Source organism: Haplochromis burtoni, unplaced genomic scaffold (genome assembly GCF_018398535.1).
Source record: "Haplochromis burtoni strain Fernald_Lab_line unplaced genomic scaffold, NCSU_Asbu1 Contig_589, whole genome shotgun sequence".
Taxonomy (NCBI): Eukaryota; Metazoa; Chordata; class Actinopteri; order Cichliformes; family Cichlidae; genus Haplochromis; species Haplochromis burtoni.
The window spans coordinates 225,957-243,040 of NW_024582950.1; the positions used below are offsets into that span (position 1 = coordinate 225,957).

At 38.4% G+C, this 17,084-nt stretch overlaps 1 protein-coding gene across 4 annotated transcripts in view; it reads right to left on the reverse strand.

Annotated features, from left to right (window-relative positions):
* Nucleotides 1-2,300: 2,300 nt before the first annotated feature.
* Nucleotides 2,301-17,084, reverse strand: part of LOC102296389 (HMG box transcription factor BBX) — a 36,004-nt gene continuing 21,220 nt past the window's right edge. For 3 of the 4 annotated variants that reach the window (XM_042214575.1, XM_042214577.1, XM_042214574.1), the window contains 7 exons: nucleotides 14,846-15,683; nucleotides 14,633-14,765; nucleotides 11,776-11,927; nucleotides 11,019-11,108; nucleotides 10,475-10,669; nucleotides 7,737-7,926; nucleotides 2,301-6,796 (listed from right to left, as the gene is read on the reverse strand). In XM_042214575.1, coding sequence (XP_042070509.1) covers nucleotides 6,718-6,796; nucleotides 7,737-7,926; nucleotides 10,475-10,669; nucleotides 11,019-11,108; nucleotides 11,776-11,927; nucleotides 14,633-14,765; nucleotides 14,846-15,683 — 1,677 coding nt within the window. In that variant the 3' untranslated portion in view covers nucleotides 2,301-6,717. The remainder of the gene's footprint in view (nucleotides 6,797-7,736; nucleotides 7,927-10,474; nucleotides 10,670-11,018; nucleotides 11,109-11,775; nucleotides 11,928-14,632; nucleotides 14,766-14,845; nucleotides 15,684-17,084) is intronic. The other variant, XM_042214576.1, reaches the window with a different exon arrangement.

The following is a 17,084-nucleotide window of genomic DNA, read 5'->3' on the forward strand; positions in this document are numbered from 1 at the left end:
TTTGGCCAATCCACCACCTTTCATTGTTTATACTGTTACAAAACAAACAAACAAACAAAACCGTTGGCCCATTAAAAACGAAAAATCACCATCAGCCCACCGGGCAGATGCCCGGTATGCCCGATGGCCAGTCCAGCTATGGCAGCGGTTATACCGTTTACAGTTATATATGGTACAGATAAAGGTGAGAGGGGGGTTACTGGGGCTTCGTTAGGTACACCTGTTTAGCAGATCCTACAAAAATATCTAATCAACCAATCAAGTCACAGTACCTTAGTGTATTTAGGAATGTTGAAAAAACCTGTTTAAGTTCTAATCGAACCTCAGAATGAGGAAGAAAAGTGGTTTAGGTGACTTTGGCAAGGTTGTTTGTGACAGATGGACTATTTCACAAAGTGCTGACCTTTGCGCCACTAAGCCTAATCTTAAAAGTAGAGATAGTGTCTGTCTCCTGAATCCAAATTGGAAACTGGCTCCACAGAAGAGAGGCCTGAAAGCTTTGCTTCCCATTCTACTTTTAAATGCCACAAGTAAAGTCACAAGCAGTTGGCATACTCTAGGATAGTAGAAAAGTGCTATATAAGAATCAGTCTATTTACCAAGTAAGCCGGTAATCTGAAGAGTGAAGTGCTCTATTGGGTTGATAGGGTACTATAAGGTCTTTGAGATAAATGGGGCTGAGTGAGCATGCAAGTGCCAATGCCAGGGATTCTTACTGCAACATTTTGGATCAGGGAGTTTTAGGATAAATAATAATCTGATAATCTGACTGATAATAATGAATTACAGAAGTCCCAGAAGTAACAGTTCCATGAACTAGTTTTTAGCATTACTTTGAGACAGAATGTTTCTAATTTTGGAGATATTGTGGAAATGGAAGAAAGCAGTTCTGCATATTTGTGTAATATGTGCATTGAAGGAAATATCCTGATCAAAAACAACTCCAGCATTCCTCACAGTGTTGCTGGAGGCCAATGTAATCTTCCAAAAATATTGAAAATTGAATTCCAATCCTATTAAAAAAGTGAATTCTTTTTGTCCATGATACACAACAAAGAGATATTTGACATATTCTTGTTTAATTACAAATAGAATATTTGATATCTTACAAAGGACCTAAAACAAAACCAGCCATTGAATGTGGAGAAGAAACTAAAAGAATGCAAGACCAAATTAAACTTGTGTTTTAAAAAATATCTTGCAGTGGTGAGTACCAACCAAAAGCGGTCCAAGGAAGGGCTACCAGTAAACCGGTGACAGGGACATAGGCGCCCAATGCTCATCGAATGGCGCAGGGAACAAAGGCTGGCCCATGTGGTACAATATTTAAAAAAAAAAAAAAAGAGTTAATATAACAGAAATAGCAGAAAAGATTTTCATATAAGAGTCCAAACACAGTGCACCACAGCTTGCTTTGTATGGGATTGCAAAGTCACAGGTCAGTCACAGTCCCTTTGCATGTGAGCATCAAAACTTGACCTTGGAGCGCTGGAAGAAGGTAGTCTGATCTGGTGAATCACGGTTTCTTTTACGTGATGAGGACAGACAGATGCATGTGCAGCATTTATCTGTGGACGAGATGGTAAATGGACTGGTTCTCATATAGCGCCTTTCTACTCTGAGCGCTTTAGACAACTTGGTTCGTTCACCCATTCGCACAAGCACTTTTTTCTATGCTCTGCTATGTAAGTGCTTTTTATCTAACACTGACATGCATGGGATTAGTATCTTGCCCAAGGATATTTGGCATGCAGACCAGAGAAGATGGGGACTGATCCACAGCTATCCATGGCAGCAAGAGGGAAGGAAAGCAAGTTGGCAAGGATAGTGTGACACTCTGGGCAAAATTCTCCTGAGAAACCCTGGGTCCTGGACTTCACGTGGATGTCATTTCTAGACATAGCACATACCTGAACATTACTGCAGACCATGTACACCCCTTCGTGGCAGTGGCCTCTTTCAAATGGATAATCCTCCCAAATCCCATGTCTGATCAATGGAGTCCCCTCCTCTCAACTTGCATGACTTAAAGAACCTGCTGCTCTCGCCGTATTGGCAGATTCCACAGGACACCTTTACAGGTCAGATCTGTTTTAAACAACAATGTTAGTATGGTGGTTGTGCTGTGGTCCATGTACAGTTATCAACTATTTTTTTGTATACACACACACACACACACACACACACACACACACACACACACACACACACACACACACAAAACAGGGCACTAGCTGTTCATTATAGATATAATAAGGCAATGGAAAAATGTATATAAAAACACTTATTCCACACAGATGTAGTAGATGTTATTTTAATAGGTGTTCAAGAAGCAAAAGTTGCGTCAGAAGAAAGTGTCAAAGGAATAACAGTTGCATCAGCAAACAGTGTCATGACATAGTTTAGGACGATGTGGGGTATGGAAGGTCGGGTGGCTAAGGGATCCCACACTAAGCAGGGGTTCCAGTAAGGCAAGGCTGCATGTAACAACTGGGCTTTAACAATCAAAAACAGACGTTTCATAATGATTACAGTAACATAAATTAGAGTAAGCACATGATATACAACCCTATTGGAGGAAAGATACTTAGAAGATCCGACACTCTCTTCATCACAAAAAAGTCATGATCTACATCCAGTAAAGGGTAAATAACCTTATACATGTGCATGTATAAACAGATGCATATTCATTTCTATATTTCACTGTTTGTTTGTTTTTTTTATTTGACTAAAACTATAAAAAGGAGCAGTAATAAATAAACTGGGACTCAAGCATTTCATTGTTGTGATTGCAGAAGTGTCCCAGTTGAACTCTTCTGAACAGACTTTTACTTTTACTGCAAAGGAAAAAAGTAACAAACCGGGGAAAGAGATTTTCCAACCACTCAATATGCACAAATCTTTCTTTTATCAGTCTTATGGATGGTGACATGACAGTCCTTTGGACTTAAAACTGCCCCACATTTCCAGTGACTATAAGGTGCAGCAGCTTTTCTGTCATGAGAACTGTTGGTTGTAACAACTATGTACCTTAGAAACAGTATACCATCATAGCATACAATACAGTACAATCAAGACTGAATTAGAAAAATACAGGTACAAAATGATTACATTCAAGAAGACAGTGCTAACACAAAAGGGTATTATAATCATTTAGGTCATTAATATAGGAATTCAACATTATAGAAGCATTTTCTAGGTAGAAAAAGTGAGGGAAAATGACAAAATTATGGCTGTATTGTAGATGTGTGGTTTTGTTACTGACACACACACATAGTGACTTGAAAAAGTATTTGCCCCAACATGTTACATAATAAATTGTGATGAACCACATTTTTAGAAACCCGAGTTCACTTTCACTATCCACACTCCTGCCAGACCTGCTGAATTAAGACATTACTTAAACAGAACCTGTCTGACAAAGAAAAGTAGGCTAAACGAAAGGACATCATCCCATAACTTAAAGAAAAAGATGACATCTATCAGACTGGAAAGGATTTCTATGGCTTTGAGACTCCAGCGAACCACAACAAGTGCCATCATCCAAATGGAGAAAACCTGGAACAGTGGGATTCTTTTTCTGGAGTGGCCAGCCTACCAAAATTACTGCAAGAGTACACTGAACAACTTGTAAAGAACAGCAAGGCTCACTTGCCTCAGTTATGAAGCAGTGTTCATGATTCAACAATAAGGGATATCTATGGAAGAGACCCAAGGTCAAAGCCACTGCTGTCAAAAAACAAATGAACAAAAAAACTCCAATTTGATGATCCAAGAATTTTGGTAAAAATACTCTATGGACTGACGAGGGAAAAGTTGAACTCTTTTGGAAATGATACATTTCGTAACATTTAACATAAAACCAAAATAGCATTTCATAAAAAGTACATCATACCAACAGTTAAACAGTATGATGGTAGTGTGAGGTCTGGGACCCAGATGACTTTGCATGATTGTTTAAACTATTAATTCTGCTCTCTACTAGAAAATCCTGAAGGAGAATTTGGACTTACCAGAGACCACACTAGAAAGTCCATCTGTGAGGGGTTTGGTGTGGCCTAGTCAAAGGTTTTTCATTCTTAAAACCCTCCAATGTGGCAGATTTCAGTTCTGCAAAGAAGAATGTAACAACATTCCTCCACAGCACTATGAAAAAAATCACCAGTTATCAGAGATGCAGTGTATGAGTTCTTGCCACCAAGGACTTGGATCTTTGTCTAATATTCGTTTTGTTTAATGCTCTCAAACCTCCGTGTTTCACAAACAGGCAAAGAAAAAAAAGAAATTAGCAAGGTGGCAAATACTTTTCCATGACACTGTATACATATATCATTAAAATGCATAATTTCCACAGAGTGGGTAAAATTTATATATGCTTCCAAGACCATGACCATTTTGCCTTGGGTCATAAGGTGCAAATACTGAATATATACAGGCATTTAGTGGTGCCTTTTTGTTGCACTTAATTCCAACTCTGTATCCCACACAGGATGATTTGTGCTGATAATGTTACCTGAATATTTAAATACCTAAAAAACAAACAAAAAGAAACAATCTAGAGCACCCCCCCCCCCCCAAAAAAAAGCAGGATTTGTGGCTGAATATACCTTTCCCTTCTTTGGCAAATGTCAACATACTCACTTGCTACAAGCTAGTATCTGTCTCTTTTTTTCCTCTGTGTGGTCTGGGGGAAGACAACTTCTTTGTCTTTACAAAGAACTACACTGATTTCCACCAGTGGAAGAACTATACAGTTTACCATTGTACCAAGTGACAGAAATGTAACTTTCTTTTATATCAGAAAAAAACTACATACATCCATTCTTAGGATTATCATAAAGCATTTTGGGGTTCCTTTAACTTTGACTCTTTTTTTTTTTTTTTTTTAAATAAAACAAGTTCTTAGATGAATTAAAGACTTGTTGCATGTACAGGAATATTTGCATTGTAAGGCCTATATAAGATATGAATGACTCTGAAATAATGCATTTCTAAAAAAAATGACTTCTCTGAGATCCAATATTACAATATTTCTGTCTCCTGTCATTAAGTGTCTGAAAGCACTGAAAGACACCTCATTATTTGAAGACAGTGCATTTTTTTGTGCCTCTCTGCTTATCACAGTAGAGACACATTTGTCATCTGTGAGCTTAATTTTTTTTTTTTTTAACAACAGTCCTAATCCAGTAAACTTCACCTCAGGAAAAACAGTGAAGTTCTTAAGGGACTTAGTTGAAAGAATATCATAAACACACACCCAAAAAAGAACGATCAAATAGAAAGCTAAAAGCTATAAAAGTTATTAAATGTGACTGAATCTAAGTGTTGGTCTCCAAAGAGGAAGGCTCCTCGTGGTACATACATGACAGGTGTCTCAGTGGAATGACTATATATATACACACATATACATACATATATGTACACACACACATATATTCCACTGAGACTCCTCTCATCTATGTTGAAATTGTGGCTGGTTTTAGCCAGGTCCTGAGGGTGTTAAAGATACTACTGACTTAAGTAAGAACACTGCCTCTGGTGGAGATGATGCATTTTATTACCCTGTTACATGAGCAATTTAAACTTAAACTTATGATTAGTCTATTTTTATGGTATAAACAAGCAAAACACCTCTTTCATGAAGTAAGACATACACATAAATTAACCTTTCTAACTGCTACGCAAACTGCAATAAGATCAAGTATTGACAAAAACTGCATTTACTTTTCAGAAATGTTTGCACTGACTTTGGGACACTGAGCAAGAAGCTGCTTGAGGGCTTTCTGGTGGCAAAGAGGGTGTAGGTGGGAGGGTTAAGACTATAGTTTAAGCACTTTTTCTCAATCTCCCCATCACAAAAATGTGTTTTTTCCCCCACAAGCCTCATAGCCACACTGTGATTCTACTGCTAGAAATTAGACAGGGCTCCTTGTTTACATGCAAGTGATGCAAAGGTCTACTTTTCATATTCAGGCTATAACACATTTATTTGCGGTTACCACACTTTTGTAGTAAAGCATCACAATTTTAACACATATCCAAACCTCAACCAAGATTTCTTCAGTGTTTGAGTACACTGTAAGACTAAGTTAGTAATGGTCTACCAATCGTGGTTGGTTACCCTGGTTTAAGCCATTTTGGGTTGAAGCTAAAAGGGATTAAGAGCTATTTAAATGCAGAGGTATTGTAACAGAGGTGGAGGGAACTCTTCAGCAGGTGTATGTGTGAGGTATAAAAGATGAGAGAAAGCTGATTTGTCTCTAAAACAAATGCAGTTTCTTTTTTCTTTCCATCTAAAATGCCTTAACTTTAAAATGGCCTCTGTTTGATAAACATGTACAATAAACCCATGACATCCATCTCTATAAGAGAAGCCATGCACTGGTTGATAGCTTGATACTTTCAAAGGCCCTATTAGCATATCTGGGAGTGGGGATGGGGATGTATGGACTTAAGAAAGGCATCTTTCCCCCAAACCAAAAGAAGGTTTAAGGGGAAACACTGAGATAACGAGGAGGTGGAGGAAGAGGAGGAGGAGGAGGAGGAGGAGGAGGAGAAGGTCTCCTTCTCCTTCGAGGAAATTTACCACAAAGCGGAAGGTGGAATATGTCCAAAGCTTCTCGATCAAGTCTTCATTCAGTGTGGGGCTACCACAGAGGAAAGTTGAGATCCAATGCAAACTTTTGTGTTGTAGCTTCTCAGAACAGCAGAAGAGTTTCACTGATCAGCGCAGGAGATGAGAACTGGAGTCTGGGAAAGTTCGTTATTCTGACTCTCAGCCAAGCCTCTCTGACCTCTGAAACAAGACAGTAAGAGAGACTGAAGAGTATGCTTCATTTTTTAAATTAGTTTAAAGATTTTGCTTTCAAGCACTAGGCCCATTGTCTTTTAATGCAAAGTTCTTGGAAATTCTTTCAAGTTCTCTGCGTTTCCACCATAGTCTAAAAGACTATATGACATATGAATAGCATTTTTTCTCTCTCCTTTTTTCATGTCTTCATTCTTGACAGAAGACAAATCAGTCATAAAACCAAAATAACACAATATACAATAAAAAGAAAGAGTATTTTTTATTTTTTTTGGTTTTTGTTTGTTTGTTTGTGAAAAAAACAACAACTTTATTTTTCAGTAATGATGGGTACAAACGTTAGTATACAAACCTAGCTTTTTATGTTTGCATCTTCATGCGACATTATCACGGTGTGGTTTATAAATACGTTTTCTGTGATTTTCATTTAAAAATGAAATAAAGGGTTCTGGTATAAAAAAATAAATTAAAAAAAAGATCAAATGCTGTTTACATTTTAACCTGCCAAAACCACAAAAAAAAAAGAAAGAGTATTAAAAATGCTATAACTCTCCAAGCTTGGTTATTGCAGTGCTGAATAACACAAATAAAGAGTCATTTGATATAAAGCTGAATCAGAGAGTAGAAGTGAAAATAAAAATACTGGGTTGCAATGAGTCATATGCATGCGTCGTATAAATAAAGCTGAACTGAACTGAATGGTTCATATGAGATATCTAAATTCTAGACAGCAGCATGTAAGGGTGCTAGCAGTGCACTCTATTTTTTTAAATGGTCAAATTTATAACATTTGAGTGAGGAATACTCCCCCCCCAAAAAAAAAAAATTGCCCACCTTAATTAAAATGACCCAATAAATAAAACCTAACTAATCTCTGGTATATTACAATCCTTAAGCCAAGTCCATGCATACGGTAACCGGTCTCTACCTGTGAATATTTTCCATGGCTGCAACCTCAGCGAGGGCAGCCAAGCTGAACAAGGCAGGCAGCTCTTGTGATATGGTGCTTCTTTCTGCCTCCTCTCCTCTGTGACTATAGCACCCCATTTCATTGCATAAATTCTGTTGTGGTAATGGCTTCTTATCCTGGTCCTGGTTCAGGTCCCTTGTTTTGTCTTCTGTAGTAACAAAGCACAAATGTACAATTCTCAGGAACATAACTGAATATTTTTCAGAACATGTCATTAATAGTTTCTGCTCACATATTAAGTTTCAAAATAATTTTACCAAAAACCGTCATGACATGAGATGCCAGAGTGTATCGTGCCACCAACAAGTAGAAATGGTTGGATCATATAAGTAAATATTAGCTGATTCTTGTGGTACGTAGAAATGAATTTGGTCAAATGTGCTCTCACTCAGTTCTTTCACTATCTACAGCACATGTAGCATCACACATCACAGCAAAGGGTGTACTAAGAAGGAAGGAGCTATATTCAAACACTTATGTTTGGGGATGCTGTGACTCAGGTGGCAGAATGGGTCATCTACCGACTGGAATTTCGGTAGATTGAATCCCAGCTCCTTATGTTTGTGTGTAAGAGTATCCTTGGGCGAGAACCTCGAGTTCCCCCTGATGCATCCGTCAGAGTACGAGTGTGTGAATATTTTCGCTAATTCTTTTATCTGAAGAATGCTTTAAGCAGAGTAGAACAGAATAAAATAGCCCTTTATTCCTTTTGTACAATGAAATTCTGGCCGATACCATACGTGAGATACAAACTGCTGGATACATTTTAGACACTGACCTGCCATTCCCCTCTGACCTCTGGCACAAACAAGGCATTTTTGCCTAGACAAACTGGATTTTATTGAAAATCTGGAAACTGTTGTGCAGGAAAATCCCAGTAGATCTGTTTCTGAAATAGTTGAGTATTACTCAGACCAGCTTTCTTCCTCATTCTGATGTTAGGTTTGAACTTCAACCATCTCTGCATGCTTAAACTGCTGCCATTTGATTGGCTGTTGAAATATTTGCATTAACAAGAAGTTAAGCAGGTTTATCTAATAAAGTGGTAAATTTAAGAATAAAATTATTAGTTTTCACAAAGTCTGTGGATTCAGTTTTTATTATGCCAGTTTGCAGAAATGCAGTGGTCCCTCTTTACCATAAAACTAAACATATGACTAAATATTCTATTTCCACTGCATTTCAGCTCTGCCACAAAAAGACTGTGTGATTGTTACACAGGAAGCATGTAGAAACAGCTTAGAAAAAGAGTTTGGGTGACTGCACAAGTTGAGTGCTCAGACTGAGTAGAAAAGCGCTATATCTTGATGCATTCTCAATCAGCCAGTTAAGTAAATCTTCAGAATCTGAAAACGCTACATCCAGATGAACAGAATCAACCTTTGGAAAAAAAGAATTGGTCGATTTACCATTTACTAACAAGAACAACACAAAAAGGCTGTTTATAATTCTGATCATTTATCAGTACTGATACATGTGAGACTTTATCAGAGGTGTGAACATCACAGCAGATGCCTTTGTGTCAAAGTAACTGAGAATAAAACACAGAAAAACATGAAGGAGATTTTCCTGGCCTGGCTTTTTATAGCATATAACCTTAAAAATATTCTGCATAATTTTAAAAAGTATAAATTTCTACAGTATTGAACAGCAGAAATTAGGCTTTCTTGTCTGAGAACATTCAAGTCCAAAAAAAAAAAAAAAGACAGCAGCCATTAGTGCTGTAAACAACGGTAGACTGGTGGGTAATAGGCGAATAAATAACGCCGAAAAACAAAGATTTGAGATGGGAAAACTGTTCTTGAAGTACACAGAGAGAGAGAGAGCTGTGCACGAAGTGTGATTTTATCGTGGTGGAAGCAAAACAGCAAAAGTAAGATTAAAGGTAATGACAATATTTATCAAATGTGAAGCGTAGTTTAGATCTTATTTTGCTGCTGGTTCAGTGAATTTTGGTTGGAGAGAGACGTGTCCGTGTAGGTGCCGTCGGGTGAGAAAGCCAAGAAAGAGAAAGCTGATTCTGATGCGTCGCGTCGGTGCTCTGTGTTTACGTCTTTGTGCAGAATCTGTTTACCTGCTCTCATTTGCTGTTTGGTGGTTGTTGAAATAGTTTTGAGAGCTTTAATCTGAGATTCTGGCGTTTCTGGTAAAATACATTTATATTTAAAAGTTGATTCAGGATTTAATGAATTGATATCGCTTTATTCAAGCTACTCACCTCCCTCTTCCACCTGCACTTTCAAATGTACACACAAAGGACTACGGGACAACTACAGGACCATGGCCAATTTTAGAGGTCCCGCCCCTGACTATCTCTGATTGGGTCACACGATAGCGGCATGATGCGTGTCAGTTGTTGACCACACGGACACTTTCAGAGTTGCGGAGACTTTGAGAAATACATTGCTGCCATTTTCAATTTACAGTTTAATGCCAAGATACTGTATACAAGAATTATCAGACAATGTAGGTACAGGCTGCTACAAGCTAATAAGCTTTTAGTTCCAGTTTCCTTAATATATCAGCCTGGGTGGACTGAGTATCTTACTAATTAAATAAATTAAAATATAATATCAGCATAAGACAAATTCTGGACTATCAAGTTGGACCTGCCACTTTCAAAATGACATTTTTTTCATGTATATTGATACATTGAGCTAAACTGCAAAAACAAAATGGATATTGACGTTACTCACCCTCACTTGGAGACACACTGCCATGTGCCGTGCGCACCAAGTGTGTGATCTTAGTCTTCCTTGCCTTTCGTTTCTGGCTACCAACTAGTATCTCCATGGTAGCAGTGCCCTGGACATCTGGGCACATTATGGGAACGGGAGCACATAATTTGACTTCCGAACCTATATCCAGTGTGGAATCAGTCTGTCCCACTGCTGTGGAGCACAATCACCACAATGGTTTCAGTCATTTGACCATTGCACAGACATAAAAAAAAAAACTGAAAATCACCGGCACAGACATTTGAGTCCTCTTAACAATGACTTAACGATTACAATTTTATCATTCATTGTGACCAAACAAAAGCATACTGTTTACAAATAATTCTCTGCAGAGTATTTCATAGATATCCCCTGTGTCCTTTAGTTACAGTTTTGTTTAATAACTTAAAAATCACAAAAACAGGTAACTTTTGAACATTTTCATCCCCTGTGTTTCAGTTTTAATTTGAAAATGGTTCATGGACCTGCTATATAAAGCGCAAAAATCAACAATCTATTTCACCTTTTTCCACTGCACCTGGTTTCTCCTTTTTTTGTTTGTGCAATCTCGTCCTAACAATCTTGTGGAATGTAGTCTTTTTCTGAGATGGCCCTGATATAACAAAAAACAAAAACAAAAAAAAAAACAAACAAACAACAAAAAAACAGATAGGTAAAGAAAGGAAGATCATGGAAATTCAATGTTATGGAGTCCAAAGGTTTCTTTGGTTTGTTTCTATTTTTTTTATACATAATGAGAACTGGTCCTTAGTACCTGAATAGGACTGTATAAACAGGTATAGAGTGGATTATGGATGATAAGTGAGGGTGTAGAAATGGGTGACAAATTAAAAAAAAAAAACTCAACATCAAGCTTTAGTGCCTTAATGTCCATAGGTGTCTAAAACATTGATTGAAAATATATAGTTAGATGTTTTGATGCCGGCAGTGGAAATTGCTGTCTAACAACTGGGCGAAATCTTCCAGTTAGGGTACGGTCCAATGACTGTGAAGGCCATAGAATGTCATTCAAATAGTCCTCATCTAATCACCCAATGAAATGTTGTGAACTGTTGTGTCCTATACACTGGGATATCGTGATCCTCAAGAGAACACATCCAGTAACCATTCAATCTTCAGTCAAAGGGAACACAAACCCCCCAAACAAAATCCACCAAATCTTCAGGGGCCGAGGGTTTGAGTGTTTCTTTAATTTGTCACTCATATGTATATCACATTATTTATTCTAGTGTAGACTGGACCTCAAACTTTGTTCCTACCTTTTCCGGTCTTAGACTCATCTCTTTGGATGGTGGTGCTGTCGGACTTCTTTTTTTTTGCAACAGCAGTGCCCTTTTTATCAAAGGTCATCGGGCTATACTGTGGCAGGCTGTTAAACTTCTTCTCAAACTCCTCCTCCAGTTTACCTAGGCTGACAAGTAAATTTCAGAGATTTACAAAGGGTAGCTTAACAAGCTTTAAAAAAAAAAGCCAAATGTCAGTGATCTTGTAAATTCTTCATACACCAGCACAGAACAATAAACTGGACACAGGGAAAGAATGGGCATTACAACTACTTGCACAACAAAATTTAGGTGCAATGAACTGTTGAGTGTGGTTTCCATTTTAGTGGTTCATTATGGCATACTCGACATACTTGACTATTATATATGTGTAATCTACAGTGTTGGGACTAACGCGTTACTCGTTACTGGGATTTAGATAGGGTCGTTACTCATTACTTCGTGTGGTGGCTATCGCGGAGCTTCCACAGATTCAGTAACATTAGCAAGTGGTGGAGGCCAGCAGGTGGATGAAGGAAAAGGGACGCAGAAGGAAAAGAGACCCGAGGCGGCCGCGGTCCAAGTGTGAACTGAACTTCAGGTAAGAAGTTATGACCTGCAGTCTCTCTGGGTCAGATATGAACCAAGTTTAGGTGGAGTTTATTTTCGTTATTCTGACTTTTTCCGTACTGCGTGCTAGCTAGCATGACGGAGTTTCTATACAGCTGGGTGGTGCTATGAAGTTAATGATGTTGAACTTTATTTTGTTCATAAGTTATTAGAGTTGCCAACCGTCCCGTCTGGTATTCAGAGAAAATATTACGCGTTTCTTATTGAGGTGAAAAGGAACAGTTTGTCCCGTAATTCAGCTACAATGAAAAAGACACAAAGCTGGAGTTATTCTGTGTTTACGCTGCACAGCTGCCTCTTCTTCTCTCATTCTCCCCCTCCCTCTCCTGTTTCTACTTCAATCATGAAACTGATCAATGATCAGCTGATCGGCTCTCTTGTTTGTTTATCGCTCACTTTGCGCCAGAAAGAGGAAACCAGCGGATGTCGCGCTAAACAACAGCAGCACGTTTAAGCTTGATCAGCTGTTGTTAGAATTTATTTAATATTAATTTCTAGTATCAGCTGATGTTTGCTGGAGCCACAGCTGTAAAGCTGCTGGTCATGATATGGTTTGGTTATCTGGTGAGAGGGAAACATGAAGATGAAACCAGGAGATGTCCTTACTGATCATCAGAGCTGAACAGGTGATGGAGAAACAGGTTTACCTTTTAGGTGACATGAATGAGTTGAAGAGTTATGAACTGTTTCTGAGAGACAAATAACACCAGGATCCTTTTTTAGGTAGCTGACAGCTGGTAACTGTGCAGGGGCGGGTCTAGCAAAGTGTTGCCAGGGGGCCAGGTAGGGCATTAACAGGGAGAGGGGGGCACAAAGAAATACTTTTCTTTCTTATTCTCATTTAAAATGTCTAGCTTTTAAAAAATAATTATCTGAATCTTACAACAAACGATTGATAGATTGATGCATATATACCATCAGAACAGTGAACATCACTGTCACAACAGTGTTTATTTTCATTCAAAGGCTTTATGATTTTTCCTATAATGGTGGGCCGGTCTCTAGTCAAAATGCCCGGGCCAATTTTCTGTCCCAGTCCAGCCCTGTATGCAGCTCATCTGCAGTCTGGTGTTACCTACATCTTCCTATTCAGAAGGCAGAATTTCCGAGTTCTGAGTACAATCGAAAGCACCACGACTGCAGTTTTTGTGTTGGATGTAAAAGGCGCACATGACCTGTGACGTAGGCTAGAATCATGGCAGCAGTCAATGACGGTCCAGGCGTGGGATTTCTCTCGTGGAAATATGCACATTATCTTTTCCTTTCTATTGGTAGGTGGCACAGTGCACTTGTGGCAAGTAAGCAAGCTAGAAGACTGGCAAAGTTATGGAAGCAACACATTAACAAGAGAATTCTGAGTAAAACCAAAGTTACTTTCCCTAGTAACTAGTTACTTTGAAAGTAACGAGTAACTTGAAGTAACTGAGTTACTTTTGAGAGAAGTAACTAGTAATGTAACTAAGTTACTATTTTAAAGTAACTTACCCAACACTGGTAATCTATTAGCTAAAAATATCATTTATGTATTACCACTCTAAAACAGCGGTCCCCAACCCCCGGGCCTCGGACCGGTACCAGTCCGTGAGTCGTTTGGTACCGGGCCGCGAGAGTTGAGGCTCAGGTGTGAAATGTATAGTTTTCAGGGTTTTTATCGGTTTTCAGCGTTATTTTGTTATCGTTTTTATCTTAACTCGGTTTTCCTGGGTCTTTTCACGTGTGTTATGAATAAATCTTCTTTTTTTCGGTACCGGTACTAGTTTTATTTTGTTGTATTTATCCGTGACACCTTAAAGGCCGGTCCGTGAAAATATTGTCGGGCATAAACCGGTCCGTGGCGCAAAAAAGGTTGGGACCGCTGACTCTAAAAGCATTCCAGACAGGAATTCTATTACAACTTTGTCAGTATTACATATATATTCTAAAACCTTTTAATTATTCACCAAAGTAAATCTAAACACATACACACAAAAGTGGAATAGTGCTAATATGATGTATAAATACAGGCAAAATTATTACACCCCCCGCCCCCCCAAAAAGTTTTTTTCAAACTTTGATTCAATTGATCTCTCTTTTTATCTGGGACCAATATTACAAATACATCTATATATAATTATATTTTCAAGTTACTACGGGCCACAAGAGTGAGAATGATACTTGGATTAAAAATGAAGGATTAGTTACTTACTCCTATTCCTCAGAATGACTGTAAGAAAAGCCAACTCACCCCTGAGAAGACTCGTCTTTGGACTTGGACTTCTTGAGCTTCTTGGGACAATTAGGTCCTATCTGTGAAACTGTCCAGCTGTCATCACTCCAGTTAGCGTCATGATCAGACGTACGGAAAATACCTCTTTTACCTGCAGATATTTGCAAAACATGAATTAAATTCTGCCCCTTACATGTATCAGTCACATCGTTCTTGAATCAAAATAGATACCTCGGTCAATATTGGCTCTCAGTGAAGTCAGCATTCCCTCAGAGACCAGAGTTTTATATAAGGCGCCTTTACAGGTTCGCTCTGATTTCCTGGACCCACGATTTTCAGTGTTAGACTCACAAGTTGCATCGCTTGACCTTTCCTTTCCTTTGTCGTGCTCTTCAAGATTAACAAGTGAATGATTGCAAGAGGACTTATGGGGTTCTATTGTCTGTCCTTGGAAATCAGTGCTTTCCACGTTTGTTGCTTCTGTCCTGGAGCCAATATCAGACAACTTTTCTTTCATTTCTACCTCAGGGGACCTGTGCTGTCCACTCTGCCCACTGCTGTCATCCATCTCCTCTTCATCTTTGACAAAGCTCTTGATTTTCGGCTTACTCTTCTTTTTGGGCAACCCACCACTAAGACAATTGTCATCCTTCTTCTTGGACTTTTCCTCTGTGTCCAAACAGACCCCTTTAGCCACTGACTCGATTGTACTGAATACACTGTCCAGGCTTTCTGAAGGGTTAGCCTTCTTTATAACTTTCTTTGATGAACACCGGCTCTCATCATTGTCATTTGACTTTGCCACGTCTCTTTTCTTACCTTTTTTTTTGACAAGTGCATTTTGGCTGCTGAATTGTGGGAGAATGGCATTAGTGGAGGTAGACGTGAGAGAGTAGAGTGAAGGTAAGAGTGCTGCTTTGTGAGGAGAGGCAGGGGAGAGGTCAGTGTCTGCTCTCTCCTCCTTGACCTCTGGCTTGATAGCAGTTTGTTGGAGAGGGTCTGTGGAGGAGCTGTCTTCTGGCTGAGATGCAACTGTGTCCATTTTTCCAGCTTCAGATGCTAAACACATCTATTTGGAACAGAAAAGCTTAAATCAAAGACAAAGACTGGCAAAAGTTCACTCAAATACCACCAACAGCAGTTTTTCCCTCTCAAATATTATCATTTCCTCATGCCTATCAATGAAGTCTAACATTTAAATATACAGCCCCTTAAAATGACAGTACCGTGTCTTTGCCTGGTTTATGACAGTAACAAAATTACCCATCAGTGATATAGTCATTTTATTTACTGCATGCTATCATGCATTTAAATGTATTAAGGTCTTCTATAATCGTCATGAAATCATAATGCCCAACCTGTCCTTAAAACAATTATTTGTGTATATAGGCCAGTGATGCTTTTGCAAGTTCTTCATTTTGTATTTAGTGGTGACTGGATCAAATTCTGTTGCAGATACAAATTTTGGTGACTGTTATGTTATGTACTGGCAAAGTACATTTAAAGTGACACATGTAACAAATGCAAACTGAGGACATAACATTGCGTTTGCAGATGGATGATGAATATGAAAATCAGAAGAAATAGCATTTACAATACAGCTGGTTGGAAGGTTGGTGGTTCAATCCCTGACTGCCCCAGCCTGCATGCCAAAGTATCCTTCAGTAAGAGACCGAACCCCAAATTGCTCTCCAATGTATCCATCTGAGAGTGAATGTGTTTGAATGCTAGACAGAAAGCACTTAGGCAAAGAAAAAAATGTGCTTGTGTGAATGTGACAACATGTTATTTAAAGTGCTTTCAGTGCTCAAGTAAAGTAGAAAAGCAGCGTGTAAAAACCAGCCCATTTACCATAAAAAAAACCATATAGATGTTAATTAATGGTGTATGTATGGCAATGATTGGCACACCCATTAAGGAGGTGAGATGGTATAAAGAGGTATATGTATATATGCCATGATCATTATAGTAACAGGAGAAAAGCTAAAAGAAGATACATGTTTGTCGGTGTAGTTTTGTTTTTATGTTTTTAGCAAATATAAACTGAAAGTATTAATGTTTCTTAACATAAAAGATTAGAAATATTATTGAACTCTAAAGGTTTCCATATAAAAAACTCAAATATAAGTTTAACTGTAAATAACTAATTATTATATGTTACAAAAACAGTCTTCTTTGTATTTCCCAAACTATTTTGCTCTTTTTGTTTTAGTGGTTGTTCAGATATAGTGCATTGTGAAACATCTTGAGGATTTCTGCCATCAAGTCAGGTCAGTTTTGAATGTTACTAAAAGGAAATGGAGCTTCTACATAATAATATCACTTTAACAGTATACAGTGGCTTGCAAAAGTATTCGGCCCCCTTGAACTTTTCCACATTTTGTCACATTACAGCCACAAACATGAATCAATTTTATTGGAATTCCACGTGAAAGACCAACACAAAGTGGTGTACACGTGAGAAGTGGAA